Source organism: Oncorhynchus nerka, linkage group LG3 (assembly GCF_034236695.1).
Source record: "Oncorhynchus nerka isolate Pitt River linkage group LG3, Oner_Uvic_2.0, whole genome shotgun sequence".
NCBI classification, from domain to species: Eukaryota; Metazoa; Chordata; class Actinopteri; order Salmoniformes; family Salmonidae; genus Oncorhynchus; species Oncorhynchus nerka.
Window position 1 is genome coordinate 4,373,781 of NC_088398.1, and position 15,341 is coordinate 4,389,121.

At 45.0% G+C, this 15,341-nt stretch overlaps 2 protein-coding genes across 2 annotated transcripts; both read right to left on the minus strand.

Annotated features, from left to right (window-relative positions):
* Positions 1-1,373: 1,373 nt before the first annotated feature.
* Positions 1,374-6,267, minus strand: prpf31 (PRP31 pre-mRNA processing factor 31 homolog (yeast)). The gene is made up of 13 exons (XM_029689100.2): positions 6,169-6,267; positions 5,453-5,665; positions 5,111-5,171; positions 4,764-4,847; positions 4,573-4,670; positions 4,356-4,462; positions 3,159-3,328; positions 2,917-3,074; positions 2,737-2,826; positions 2,531-2,658; positions 2,350-2,422; positions 1,934-2,233; positions 1,374-1,763 (listed from the first exon to the last, which is right to left on the minus strand). Exons 2-13 carry the CDS (start codon positions 5,663-5,665, stop codon positions 1,647-1,649), a joined length of 1,599 nt encoding a protein of 532 aa, XP_029544960.2. The 5' UTR covers positions 6,169-6,267; the 3' UTR covers positions 1,374-1,646.
* Positions 6,268-6,746: 479 nt separating this feature from the next.
* LOC115147109 (serine/threonine-protein kinase LMTK3-like) lies at positions 6,747-11,118 on the minus strand. The gene is made up of 6 exons (XM_029689125.2): positions 10,641-11,118; positions 10,356-10,509; positions 9,947-10,080; positions 9,439-9,782; positions 9,215-9,299; positions 6,747-8,379 (listed from the first exon to the last, which is right to left on the minus strand). Exons 3-6 carry the CDS (start codon positions 9,951-9,953, stop codon positions 8,246-8,248), a joined length of 570 nt encoding a protein of 189 aa, XP_029544985.2. The 5' UTR covers positions 9,954-10,080; positions 10,356-10,509; positions 10,641-11,118; the 3' UTR covers positions 6,747-8,245.
* Between the last annotated feature and the right edge of the window lie 4,223 nt (positions 11,119-15,341).

Here is a 15,341-nt window from a genome sequence, read left to right on the forward strand (position 1 = left end):
ACGATGAAATGCTGCACGTCGCATCAATCGGAATTACTTTTACGTTTTTATTGCGCAATTTGTAACACTTCAGCGGAAGATTGAATCGAGCTTCATTCACTGCATTAAATTTACTACTCGTTTATACCAAGTTAAATTGTTTACTGTTTTCATAGAATATGAAGCATGCATCAACCATTCAACCTAGAATGTTCTGAAAAAGCTGTTGGTCAATTTAACTTGGTTAGATGGATTAATCAATTGTGTATGGTTAAACTATCATGAGCGGTCTCCAGTGATTTAGTTCATTTGGAGATTGTCCCTGAGAACATACATTTCAGCTCTTTCCTGAAAGAGATTTTTGGAAAAAGGAATCGAGAGAAGTTGAGTTTTGCCTTTTATAAATTCAATTTTTGGGCTTTTGAGAAAGGGAAGGCTGAAATGTGAATTTCTCAAGAAAATAAACTATTTACTGGCTGTTTTATCAAATTAAGTTGTCACGTTTATGCATGGAGATGTCATGTTGGGGTAAAAACAGGATTGTAAAATTTCAATAAAATACTTTTCTGGAATTGTGAGGACTATAAATGTCTTATGTAAAATTATTTTGTATTAGATCCATAAACCTGTTTCATAAATAGCAAATTCCTCAAAGCAACATATGGTAGGCCATCATTGTAAATAAGAATTTGTTCTTAATTGACTTGCCTAGTTAAAGGTTAAATAGATGTTATTTTTAAACAAAGCAATCCAATGTTACAGTGCATTCAGACCCCTCCCCCTTTCCACATTTTGTTACATTACAGCCTTATTCTCAAATGGATCAAATACTAATTCTCATGACAAAACTAAAACAGCTTTTTGAAATATTAGTACAAGTCAAAAGTTGACACACCTCTTTCAAGAGTTTTTATTTGTACATTGTAGAAGAATAGTGAACACATCAAAACTATGAAATAACACATAGAATCATGTAGTAACCAAACAAAAGCATTAAACAATCAAAACATTTTATATACTTCAAAGTAGCCAAGGCAAAGGGTGGCTACTTTGAAGAATCTCAAATCTAAAATATACTTTGATTTGTTAACTATTTTTATGATTCCATGTGTTAATTCATAGTTTGTGTCTTCACTATTATTCTACAATGTAGAAAATCAAAATAAAAACCCTTGAATGATTAGGTGTCCAAACTTAACTGGTTCGCTGTGTGTGCGTACACACAGACACAAACATTTCTAAAAACCCATTTCTGCTTTGTCATTATGGGGTAGAGTGTAGATTGTTTTCCCCCTCAATTTAATCAATTTCAGAATAAGTAACGTAACAAAATGTTGAAAAAGTCAAGGGGTCTAAATACTTTCCGAAATCACTTTTCAGTAATGAGACTAAGGAAGTATTAGTTTCATTTTATTAAAATGGAGTCAAAACGTAAGAAAAAAAGCACAACATGCTCTAAAACAAATATACAATCTAAACAATATATTTTTCTTCACTGTCATGGTCGATCTTCTCCCCATGGTTATGCAATGACGCCTGATCAATCAGTCAGTGTGAATGCATTTCACTCCATCTGCATTCATTTTGAAATACAAGTTGGTATGTCTGTATATCAGTCTCTCCTGTGTGTATGTGTGGATGTGTATGATAAATCCTATGTGTACTCCTCACTTTCCTTCTCCCTCCTTCTTGACCTTGAGGAACTCTGCCATGTTGGAGAAGTATTTCTGGTTGGCCTCAGCCACCTTCTTCTCTGCTGCATGCGGGTTCACGATCTCCAGTCCCTGAGGAACACAGAGTTCAGTTCAAGTACAATTCCACAACAAACAGAAACGAGGAGGCCACCCCGGCTGGTAAATGCTAACGTTACTGGTGATGAAGTGCTTCATTTGTTGAAATGATAAAATACGTGTAACTTTTTTTTCATGTGAAAACAAAAACCAATTAGGCCTACCTGTAGTGGAGTGAAGGCTACGCTGGAACTTGTTCCTGAGGAGTTGTCTCTGACCGAGGACCTCCCGCCAACTGTGGACCTCCCGCCGACTGTGGACCTGCTGCCAACTGTGGACCTGCCGCCAACTGTGGACCTGCCGCCGTACGTCATGTTCTGCTTCTGCAGCTTCCTCTGTAGGGACTTGGATATCCTGGCCTTGGTGGCCTCGTTGACCTGAGCCTGTCTGACGCGTCCACTGCCCGACTTCCCCAGCTGGCCCAGACTGAAACCCAGGTCCTCCTGGTACGCATCATCCTCAATCTGAGAGAAACAGAGACAGAGGGTGGTTGGTTAAAAAGACCAATACATATTTATTGTAATTACACATAGTAAAATATAGTAACAGCTGTCCTGAAAGACAGATTTGCTGTTCTGACCTCTGCGAAGGTCATCCTGTTGGCGTGTTTCCTGATCTCTGTCAGACCCAGACGCTCCTTCATCTTACGATACCTGGACAAGGACAGACAAAAAATGAGACCATCAATACTGTTTAACATTGCACTTTGGAAAAAAATGACACCTCAGGACCAGCTATCTACACATCCCTAAAGTAAATACCTCCGCCCTCCTCTCTTCTTCCTCTGTCCGTCCAACGGTGCTGGCAGGGGTTTGACAGTCTTCACTGGTGGAGGCTCCTGCCATTTATCAAACTTCTTCTCAATCTCCTCTTTCAGGTCATAGCCCACCTGCACAGAGAGAATAACACCAGAGTTAATATGTAACAGACGTTTATTTACCCCTTTCTTCCCTCTTCCAGTTCTCACCTTGCCGTCTGCACTCTCGTGGAAGCTGTCCACTCGGGATGCCAGGGTGCACTTAGCTGAAACCAGGCGTGCTGCCTTTCTCCTCAGGTCCTACAACACAGGGATAACTCTTGTTAGCTTAGGTAACGCCACAGTCAAACAAAGCTCTTGGGAACACAGCACCAAGTGTGGTGCACTGACCGGGGGTAGAGTCTGGACCACATCACAGTGGTAGATGTAGCCGGTGTGTGGGAGCACAGCGGTGCTGCTGAACCCGGACAGGGTCCTCTTCTGGGTTCCCAGTAGCATCAGGTTACAGGCTGGCATCTTAGACAGGTTGGTCAGGCCCCCAGCAATACCTACCACCACAGGGAGGAAGACGACCGTATGATTGGGAGAATCCTGTAAATTATATAAAAAACTAAATCCTTATAATCACTGACCCATGATCTTGGCTGCGGTCGAGGCTCCAACGATGACTGACAGATTAGGAGCAATGAACGACATCCTGGACTCCACATATTCATAGATCCTGTGTTTTGATTGGTTCAGCTCTAGCGCCATGTCACAGGCCTCCTCCAACCTCTTCAGTTCATCCTCACCCAGCATCGTCCTGGAAACAAGTCATGTTGATATTACAACCTCATTGAGATGGAAAGGTGGTCTGCAACCAAATGGATGTTACTGTTCACGGTTGTGTAGATAATGTAAGGTCTATTGATCATATTTCTATCTGAACATTCTGTAAATGTCTGCTCCACCAAAATATGTCCCTGTCTTACCCATTGTGGAGGCTGTAAGTTATCAGGCCCATTGGTGGACCTCTCCAACTGAATCAACACAGGTGTCCCTGCTCTTACCCCTGTGTGGTGGAGGCTGTGACGTGTCCCTGCTCTTACCCCCGTGTGGTGGAGGATGTGACGTGTCCCTGCTCTTACCCCTGTGATGTCCCTGTGTGGTGGAGGCTGTGACGCCCTGTCCCCCTGCGTGCTCTTACCCCTGTGAGGCGTGTCCCTGCTCTTACCCCCTGACCCCTGTGGTGGAGGCTGTGACGTGTCCCTGCTCTTACCTCCGTGTGGTGGAGGCTGTGATGCCCCTGTGACATGTCCCTGCTCTTACCCCCGTGTGGTGGAGGCTGTGACGTGTCCCTGCTCTTACCCCTGTGTGGTGGAGGCTGTGACGTGTCCCTGCTCTTACCCCTGTGTGGTGGTGGAGGCTGTGGTGCCCTGTCCCCCTGCTCTTACCCCTGTGTGGTGGAGGCTGTGACGTGTCCTTGCTCTTACCCCCCTGCTGTGTGGAGGAGGCTGTGACGTGTCCCTGCTCTTACCCCTGTGGTGGAGGCTGTGACTTGTCCCTGCTCTTACCCCTGGTGACATGTCCCTGCTCTTACCCCTGCGTGGTGGAGGCTGTGACGTGTCCCTGCTCTTACCCCTGTGTGGTGGAGGCTGTGGCGTCCCTGTCCCCCTGCTCTTACCCCTGTGTGGTGGAGGCTGTGACGTGTCCCTGCTCTTCCCTGCTCTTACCCCTGTGTGGTGGAGGCTGTGACGTGTCCCTGCTCTTACCCCTGTGTGGTGGAGGCTGTGACTTGTCCCTGCTCTTACCCCTGTGTGGTGGAGGCTGTGACTTGTCCCTGCTCTTACCCCTGTGTGGTGGAGGCTGTGACGCTGACCACCATGATGGTGGCGTTGGTCAGGATCTGCTGCAGATTCTCGTTGTTCTTACACTTGTCCAGGTTGTTCCCCAGCTCCTACACACACGGTGTTCAGCCCAACAGCAGGGACATGAATAGTAGACAACAGTTTAAAACAATGTAGACATTTTGATGTGGAAGAGAATCCTCCTCTAACATCAGCTCACCTTGACAGTGCGGACGTAATCCAGAGAGTTGGGCACCAGGGACTCCAACTCAGGGAACCTCTTAGAATACTTGTCACGTACAAACTTGTGAATGATGTCTGACAAAGACAAAGACGCCGTTAGACATAACGCAAAGCAAGCAAATTACAGCAGCATATTGATACAATCACTTATGAACATAGTGGACTCACTCAGTTCGTTCTCAATTTCTACTGTGAGGTTATTGGCAGCAACGATGAGCTTGTATTCTGGGTCTGCCTCCACCGGACCGGAGACTGAAGAGAAAGGGAAGAGAGGAGAGTCAGTAAAACCACAAGATGGAGGATCAGAAACCATTGAAGTAGAATCAGTATCCATTGTATTGAGTGGAACATAAACCACAGAACGAGACATCCAAACAGCCAATTATAGAAGTGCTGTGTCTTCAATAGGGCGCCAGGTAGCCTAGAGGTTAGAGCGTTGGCAAAGTAACTGACCAAGTAAAACAACCCTATCCGCTGTATGTGACAACAAAAACATAGAAACAGTCAACAGTCACCTTCAGAGTTCTTGCGCTGCTTCTCGACATAGATTGCAATTTTGTCCATGATCTCTGAGAACTGTAAAAAACAAATTGTGGGTTTTCAAAAGAAACCTTGAAATAGCTTATATGTTCTAGAACAGGGTTTCCCAGTCCTGGGCCCCCCCTGAGAGCACGTTTTCTCTTGGTTTTTACCTTAGCACTACAGAGCTGATTAAATCATCAAAGCTTGCCGAGTTGGTTATTTGAATCAGTACTAGGGCAAAACTAAAACATGCTCTCACGGGGGGCTCCAGGACCCAGTTTGGGAAACCCTGTTCTAGTATATTGACTGCACGCAGCTTCACACACTGTCCTGACCTGTTTGCTGTTGCGTAGTTTAGCGATGGACGAGACACTCTCAGCTCCGCTGTAGTCCACCTCCATCTCCTCTGGAATGTCCTCCAAACCTCCCTCTACCTGTCCCTCCCCTGCCTCCCCATCACTCTCCCCTTCTTCCCCCGGGTACAGCCCATCCTCCCCCTCATCCCCCGCCTCCTCCAGATCAGCCAGGAGCTCATCGGCCAGAGACATCTGCAGGAAAGGAACAACAATGTGGGACAAGGCTGTGTGAAATGGGGAAATGTGAGAATCTAGAATCTTTCCCATAAAAACAATTGGTAAATGACTTAGGTTAATTTAAATTAATTTATAATCTTTACCATAAAAACAATTGGTTATGGTTAATTGATTAATTTGTAGCTAGCTAACGTTAGCTGTGGCGCATCTCAGTGCCATAGGCGTCACTATAGACCCTGGTTCGAGTCCAGGCTGTATCACAACCGGCCGTGATTGGGAGTCCCATAAGGTGGTGCACAATTGGCCCAGCGTCGTCCGGTTAGGCCGTCATTGTAAATTATAATTTGTTCTTAACTGACTTGCCTAGTTAAATAAAGGTTGAATAAAAATTAAAAGCTGGCCTCGCTGGATAACCGTGGCTATAACAGCAATTAGCTAGCTAAGTCTAGCTAGTTAAATAACAGGGAAACGTTCGCAAGTTAGCTGAAATTATACGGCACAAACTTATGAGAACTTACCTTCGGAGTTCCAAACTCCTACCGTCAAAAGAAACTCTACAAATCCAGCAACTTTCGAAATGCGTTCGACGTTAAAAATATTTGCTTATGCTATCAACGTCGCCTCTAAAGCGAGTCGCAGACGAAAGGCATCACCATAAATAATCCAATGTTTTTGTAACGTTGAGCCTTGAGCAAGGCTTTATGGGAACTGCTGTTTTTATCCGTAGTATAGGCCAGTATCAGACCTGGATAAATGTGAATGGTCTTTATCTCACTCATATTTCCAGTCTTAATGCTTTCTATATTCAATGGCTAGACATTCCGTGATTTACTTTGGGTAGAGTATTTTGGAGATGAGTTATTCACCCATTATTGACCATCCGTTGGTCCCAATTTCATAATAAGCATCAGGCCTCCATAACCAGAGATGGGGGATGGGAAATAAGATTAGCTATTGTTATGCAACATCCCTTATTAAGCCATCCATTGTTAGCTACATAATACAGTAGTTTGATCCTTCATTTCAGAAACAAATATTGAACACCAGTCCAGTCTCCTTTGACAGCAAAAGGAATACTCTGATTTAAGAATATAAGACAGTACAATTTATTTTCATCAAACAGTTCAATAAATGTTTCACAGTTTTTATGTTGTTTTCATTTCCCCTGGTTTTATACAGCATCCCATGAAACCCATTCTTTAAACAGTACAGGTTTTAAACATATTGAAACAGACTAAACAAAGGGACTAGTTGGAGCTTGACTGCATGATGGGTTGCTATTAGTAGAAAATGAATGTAAATCAACAAATACATGAACTTTTGGAGATATTTACCGATGAGAAGCTTCCGTTTTATCATGCTATCATTGTCCTCAAACAAAGTCAAATTATGACAAGACAACTATACATTGAATCATATTAGAAAATAATGAAACATGTTCTATATATATTAGAGCAGGGTTTTCCGAACCCAGTCCTGCCCCCCCCTTTTCCCAGCACTACACAGCTGATTAAAATCATCAAAGCTTGATGTTGAGTTGGTTATTTGAATCAGCTGTGTAGTGCTGGGACAAAACTAAAACATGCACCCGTCGGGGCCCCAGGACCCAGTTTGGGAAACCCTACAAGTTGAGGACATAAGTTAAGCACAGGATGGCAGTTATAAAGACATGAAATTATACTAAATCATTTTGGGGGTTGGGGAAAATATCTTGCTTTATTTGTTATGAAGAATAATTAAATTGAGAAGCTATTACTTAGATGCATTTTGTCCCAAACAATTCTGAGAGATAAATTAATTGCACCAAAATAAATAAACAATATTTACAAAGCATGGAAATATTGTTTTAATAAATAATGAATAAATAAAATAAATAATAGCTACACATAGTCTTTTAGAATAAAAGTATTTTAGAAACATAGCTTGTTTTCATCTTTTCGTGCAGTCTAAGAATACATCTAAATTAAACAGCTCTAAAATTATATTGTATACACTATCTTTTTGTATACAAATGTTGAATGAGTACTCTCAAATACAGGAGTTAAGATTGTTTTCTGGCCCCAACTGCTGCCTACAAGTATGACTGACTGCAATGAAAATCGTTTTTACAAAGTTAAGATTTCAATCCAAGCTTCCACATAGACAGATACATGACTAAAAGAAAGTGCATCCCCCAGTACATACTGGGTAAAGACAACCGAAAAAGCAGGTAAAGAGAAGGTAAGCTGGTACACAATGACTCCCATTGCATAGCCGTCAATCCGTTTCAGATTTGACAAAGCTCCAGACTGTTCTTCACCGAGGACAAACTGCCTTTGCCATCAACCACTTCCAGCCAGTGTCTATAAATCGACCCTAGGTTACAGTGGCAAAGGGAGTATTATATCAACAACCTTTCTCGTACAAGGACTGGTAGCTGGTTAAACCTGGAATGTGTCCAGCTTTTAGAACGGGGGTCTTTTCTTTCCGTTGCCTGATCGATTAAAAAAATAGCCTCTGAGAATGGTTATGGTTGGGGGGGAATCCACTGGCCACTCTCAGAAGGTTCCTGTTCTGAGGGTTACAGAACAACTCAGAGGATTCCGGAACCCTGCCTCACACCAAGTGGGGGTCATCGGCTGGGCTGACGGTAAAACGCGAGGATGTCACTGGGTTGGCCCCCACGGGCGACCTCGGTTTGACTGACAAGTCCCCTTTTCTTTTGGAGTCTTTGCCTTTGCTGTTTGCTCCTGGTAGAAAGACAGGAGCATGGTGTAAGTAAGGGAAATAAGGAATTACTATACTACAACTATGCCATACACAAACACACTGTACTAGGGTTGGAGTAAATACTATTTGAATTCAGGGGATACATTCTAACACATTTCATGAAATCAAATTGACCCCTGCAACACAAAACATAAAGAAAAGCATATAACTGTAAATGTTATTAAAAATATATATGTACGATAAAATCATTACACAAATGGTATATCATTAGTTAATATACTCTATACGTGTGTACAAACATCCTCTTGTAGAACCGAAGCACAATAAGGCCCACACTCCCAAGTTAAAAATAAACTTTCTCTCTTTGCAAAGCTTTCAACTGTTTAACTCTGCAGGCTGACAGAGATCATGAAAGTAGATTATTTTGGTGTTGATGCTTTTCTATATACAGTCTATTCAAAACACCCAGAGGGGATCAGCCAAAACTCTCATTATTCTGTGAAATGAAGCGATCAGTGGGAGAGACTGAGAGCGGACGGCTTCTGGAGACAGGGTGGAAGACACATCTTAGACGTGCATTGTTGAGCACCAGATTTATGTCCCCACTCCATTCCCCCTGTCACAGCGTGTGGGGGATAATTACAAGAGATACATTTTGGGGGCGCATATTTTGAAAAGGGGTTGGTGTGAGGGGTTCTCAACTTCAATGGGTGGGGATCAGATGGGAGCTGTCCAATGGGTGTTTGTTATTGTAGTAATTTTATCAAAAGCTTTCTATTGGCTCTCAGAAGGGAATGATGTACAGGACCGTTATATTGTTTCTAATAGTAACATGCATGCATACGTAGTACGTACCATGTAAATCAAATTTAGTGCTTTTGTTAGGAGCTGGAGCTGGACTGGTGCAGGTGGAACTACTCAGCTCACTGGTTGGAGTTTCCTGTTTCAGAAACAGAGAGGAAGAGTCAGGGACTGAAAAGGAGCAGAGACAGTACATGTACATCCAATATAGTGAAAGTGTTAAAAGCCCAAGAGTAACATGGAACTCAATATATGAGGGGGGAAAACTAAACAAACACCTGATCAAAGAGATAGACAGTGACATCATCAAAAAAGGACACGTTTCTCCCTCTGTCTTTCTCTTTGTCTATCGGTTCCCTTGGCGACTTCAGCAGACTCCTGAGCCCCACCCTTTTGCCAACGTCTGTTTCAGTGACAACAATCACCCTCCTGGAGCCTTCGTCTTCCTGTTCTTCTTCCTCATCCTCATCGGGGTCACTTCCTGGGGACGCACCCCTCCGTCTCCCACTCCTGTCTCTGTGTAGCCCGCCCTCCCTGAACCCTCCCTTGGGACTGGAGGAGAGAGGGAGAGCAAGAGGGAGAGGAGGGAGGGAGAGGGAGAGGGACAGGCGAGCCAGTTTGGCTGTGAAAGAAAAGAGAGGAATAGATAAAGTCAGACATGAAAGATGGTGTCAGAAAGCACCAATCTATCCATTAGAACATGTCATTTACACACCTGCAGAGTGGGTGAATGTCAACAATGCATCCTATTCATGCACATTTTCACAAAAAAAAGTCTGGAGGTACCTTTCATTGCTTGGTTTGCCACAGGCTGAGGGGGTGTAACTTCTGGCTGCTGGATCACAGTCAGTGATTCACTGTCAGTCGCATCAGACTCACTCTGGGGTTCAGAATTGGGTTCGGTGTCCGGCTCCTCTTCGCTAAGAACAGAAAAAAATATCTCTTCTTTTATTATCTGTCTGCCTGCCATCATTCAACACAACAGTTTGAATAAATCTCAAAATACATAGAGGGCAGTGGAGGTTACTGAGGGGAGGACAACCCATGATAATGGATGAAACAGAGCCAATGGATTGGCATCAAACCATGTGTTTGATGTATTTGATGACATTCCACCGATTCTGTTCCATCCATTACCACGAGCCCTCTTCCCAAATTAAAGTGCCACCAACCTCCTGTGATAGAGAGAGCATACCTTCCTACATCCTTCACACTGACTGTGTCTCCTCCCCCATCTAAGGGCTGGTCTCCCCATGGGTGGAGAATGACGCTGTCGCTCACTGTCGCCCCCGGAGGACGTTTGTTTTAACATTCTCACAGAGCGAGAACTGCAGTCTCTCCTCACACACCTGAAGAAAGGGAAACAGAAGAAAATAATAGGGGTATCAGGAAAATGGATATTGTAAATTGTGTAGGCTTATACTTTCATACATCTACAAATTTGTGCAACTTGGGGTTAAAATGCAAGACTAATGCTCACCTGCATCATTAGGCCATTTTTAGTGGGCATCTTTGAAAGTGACCTCTGGTCCTTGGAGTCAGGAGAATGACATGGTGAAAGGGCTGATGGGAACTGTAGTTTAGCCCCAGTTGGGACGTCCTGGACCGCCGATGGAACCGACCTGGCCAGCCAGTCAGCGCTCTCAGAGATTCCGTCAACTTCCTCTTTCAGTTCCACTCTCCTCTTCCCCTCAGGCATGGAGGTCCCACATCTCGCTTCACCTTTATCGCTCTCTCCAGAACCCTTAGCTTTCTGCTCAGGCGTCTTCTTCATAGACTCCAACAGCTCCAGATTCCCCAGGAAGAGGTCACCCAGGGTGTCCTCCTCATCCCCAGATATGCAACACAGCTGCTCCAGTTTCTCAAAATCTTCCAGAGGCTCCTCGTCCAAATCCTTCCACTCAGAGATCAACAGCTCTGGGATGGTGTTGAGGGGACTCTGGAGGAATGACGGAAGTGTGGTGTGGTGGTTGTGTTTTTCTGGGACAGGTTATTTCTGTCATCCTCGGATATGTTTGATGTGAGGCGGCTCTGGTTCTGGCTTTCACCTGAGAATAATGGAAGTGTTGGATGTACAGGTGAAAGGTCGAGGTTTGCAGAGATCCCTCTGCTGTGGGTTGTGGCAGGTGGTAAGGGGGGCGGCTCTGGGATATCAGTGTGAGGAGTGGGGGGCATTGTTGGGTCTCTCTCAGCACTGGTAATGAAATCTGAGCCTAAATAATCAAGGTTTATAAGACCCTGATCGTCTTCTATTTCTATGACAGAAGGTGGGGGACTAGGAAAATAATCATCTAAACTCTGCAACCTGTCTTCTTGCATATCAAGATCTATGCTAGGAGGAGGGCTGGGAAAGTCTACAGAACTGAACTGAAAGTTGTCTCCATGTGAACCAGACAGATCTGTACAAGAGGCTATATCCTCCAAGTCATTATCATTGGGATAAGACACCAGGTCACATAGAAGAGATATGTCTCTCAAATCCTCACCTGTGGTTACAATGTCTACTCCCCCTTCTCTGTCCTTCCCCACAAGCTGGCGAGTAGAGTCAGCTTCTTCAATGCATGCTTGGCTCAATATGTTTTAATCCTGATAAATCTACCTGTGGTACTCCAGTAAGGCAGATAGATACACCCAAATATATACTCTTTACTGTGGGAGCAAGATGGTTGTCTAATTCAAAGTCCTGTTCTTTTTCTATGTCATTTTCAGCCATTGCCCCTTCTTCCATTTGGATTTCACTGAGATGATTCAACCTGTTGAAGTTCTGATTTCCCTCATCTTGAGCAATGTTTCCATCCAAGTTGTTTAGAAGAGATGCAGTTTGACTTTCACTGTCTCCACCCATCTCAGTGAGTGACCTGAACTGTTCCCTCCCTCTTGCATTGGTCTCATGCTCTGGGATTTCTCGGTTTTCCACCTCAACCACTAGCTGATCACCTTCAACATTTTGCTCACCTTCAACATCATCATCACAAACCTATCTGGATTTTCTATATTTTCCTCTTGCTGTACATCCAGTGCCTGGGATAGCTGACTGTCAATGCTACTGGAGATAACCTGTTTCTGGGACAACTCTCCCTTTATTTCCAGGTAGGCTACCCGTCCCTGCCTCTCGTCATTAGAAGTATCTTCGTTATCTTGGAGGACGGCTGGATGAGGCTCACTCCCCGCCAGTTCATCGTTCTCCTCAGCCTCCCAGCATTCCCGGCCTACCACCAGCTGCTCCCTCTCCTCCCAGGTCTTTCCGAACGCTGAGAAGAATTCCAATCCGAGTTCAGCTTCCTGGCTTCTGTTCTCCGGCGAGGCCCACTGGTCGTTCTCCGATGGCCACAGGTGCAGGTCTCCCTGCTGGAAACGGTGACAGTCGAACTCGCCCCTCACCACTCCTCCCCCTCTCCCCTCCCCCTCCTCCAGAGTGTTCCACAGCTCTTTAGCCTTCATCTCCAGATCCTTAGATGACTCCCTGTCCACAGTCTCAGCAGATCCATCCCTGCTCAAAGACCCACTCTGGCTCCCCGTCACTGGTCCTCTCTGAGGAGATTTCTCCTTCATGGCGTTACACAGCTCTCCAGCGGCAAGCTGTTTCTCTGTCTCTGATTTGGCCTTGGCCCTCTCGTCTTCGCTTTCCTCTGAGTAACACAAGTTTCTCAGGCCAAGCTCATTGGCGTCGGTGTGTTGAATCTCCAGATCTTGTCCGTCTTCTCTTTCAGACACCTCAGTGACCCCCTCGGCCCAGAAAGAAGAGGCCAGTTTGCTCTCTTCGTCATTGGTGCTCTCTCCGTCGTTGGGATCCAGTACTACTGGAATATCGTCACTGAGTTCGCTGGTTTGAATACCGTAGAACCTAGATAGCCTGGATTCTCTGTTATCATGGTCGCCATGTAACGCCGTCACTGGATCCGTAGTGTCTTTCATGGAATTATCATTTTCTCTATCTTCAATACCTGGGAGTTCTTCATTCTCAAGTTTGTTATCCTTTGTCTGAATGGCAGATATTATTTTCAAACACTCTGTCTTAGTGGTACTATTAGAAGGCAATGTCAAGACTTTGTCTGTGGAGTCATGGAATCTAAAATCATTCGACTCCACATGAGAAATCACACCTTCTGTGTAATGATTACAAATTTGAGTTCCATCATTGTAAGAGAACCCTTTGAGAGGTGCATCATCTAAGTTAGAGAACAGCTTAGCTATAAACTCATTGTTCTCCTTGGTCTGTGAGTTATCAGACAGGAGTCCCGGATGGACTAGTCCCTTTTCATCTGACTCTCCACTCTCATTGTGGAACATTCCAGAGTCTTCTCTCTGTTCTGATTCTAACCCTGTTTTATGTTCTACTTCTTTCAGACTGAGATAGTTCTCCTGAATACTTGACATGTCTTTATATCCATCATCACTGTTTTGAGAGATATCCTGCACATGAGCATTCTGTTCAAGAACTGTCTCCTTTTCCCTCTCAATGTCAATTCCCTTATTTGAAATCATCTTCAAGGGACTCTTTCCCCCTGTTTCTCCCTCATCCTCTAATTCTGTCTTCTCTTCTATTCCTGTCAGCGTCCCCCTCTCTCCGCCTCGTCCACTGCCGGGTCTGGTCACACTCAGTCCATCACTGCTCTTCCTGCTAAGCCCCTCCCCTTCCCAGTCACTGTCAGAGAAGTAGGCAGAGTCTCTGTGGGGGGTTTCTGTCCCCAGCACCCTCCAACCACCTGGTCCTTCACCTCCAACACACGGGTCACCTGGGGTCAGACAGTCGGCTGAACTGGGGGTCAAAGATGAAAGGAATGAGTCTGAGGGGGTCATTGTGGAGAGAGAGAGGTCAGAGGATGGGTCCCAGTCTGGGGTGGTGGGAACGGCTGCAGGGCTCTTTTGACTTGGGTCTGACCTTCCTTCTTGGTTGATCTGTGAATTCTGTTTGTTGATTTGTAAATAGCTTTCAACATTTGGGTTATGTGACTGAGCATTAGAACAATTTGATTTGATTTGATTTGAATGTGATGTGTTCTTCATTTGACTCTCACAACCTTTTGAACTCTCTGACCCTTCTTCCTTGTGATCTTTAGATTCAATTTGACATGCTCTATCTGTTTCTGATGTCTCTGTTGTTAAGTCATGTAAAATGTCATCAACAACTTCCTGCTTCTGACATCCTTGCCCTGTATCTCTGACCTCAGCATCACCTTTCATTCTCTCACAATTCCTTTCCCCAACATTATTCTGACCCCTGCTCTCTTTCTCATCTACATAAATAGGTGACTCATCATCACAGGGTTTCTTTTCAGATTCTTCCACTCCTCCAGTAACACTGTCTTGAGATAAAGATTGAACTTGAGCTTGTCTTGAGAGCTCGACCCTTTCTCTGACTCTCTGTGTTTCTCTTACAGGTAAGGCTGGACCTTCTGAAACGTCCTCCTCTGTTTTTGTACTGGGGAATGTTTGGTAAAGAAGGAGGCCATTTTTTGGCATTATCTCTGAGAACACAAAGTCACCAGGCTGGGGCTGAGAGTCTGGGTGAGAGTTGGTGTCAGCGGTGGGATCTGTGAGTGAGCTGGGTGAGTCCTTGAGGCAGGTCGTGTGTGTGGGACATTCCTCTTCCTGTTTGACAGACTGTTTATTTGATCCTATTTGCAGTACTGGAATCTCAGGCCGTATAGTGACCTTCATCTCACTCTTTTTTGCCCGTTTAGTCACTTGGGCGTAAATGGCCTCCGGTGCTACATCGTCTTTGCCTCTGTTTGATGTACGTATGGAACTCTCTGATTGGAAACGGATGGTCTGAGAGGAGTCAGGATCTATGCATATTGACTCGTATTCTGGTGACCTTGGAGTGGGTGACTGAGACAAGTCCTCGCAATGCTTGTTGGAGGCGGTTGCATTTTGTCTGGATATGATCTCTGTCAAAAAGGTCTCTGCTGATTGGATCTCCTTCAGGAACTCCTCTCTGGTCATCTGTCCCTTCTCTGTCTCCTTCTCCGTCTCCTGTGACTCCGACTCCTGCCTCCCCACTGTGATTTCGGAGAGGAGGGATCGGGATCTCCTCATGCCCCTGGAGTATGCCTCCTCGGCCTCAGCGTAGGACGGGAGGCCGGGGGCGCAGGTGTAGGTGTAGGGACGCAATCGGGAGCCAGGAGGGTGGAGGAACTTCACCGGATCTCTCTCCATGCCTGCATCCATCCTTCCTGTG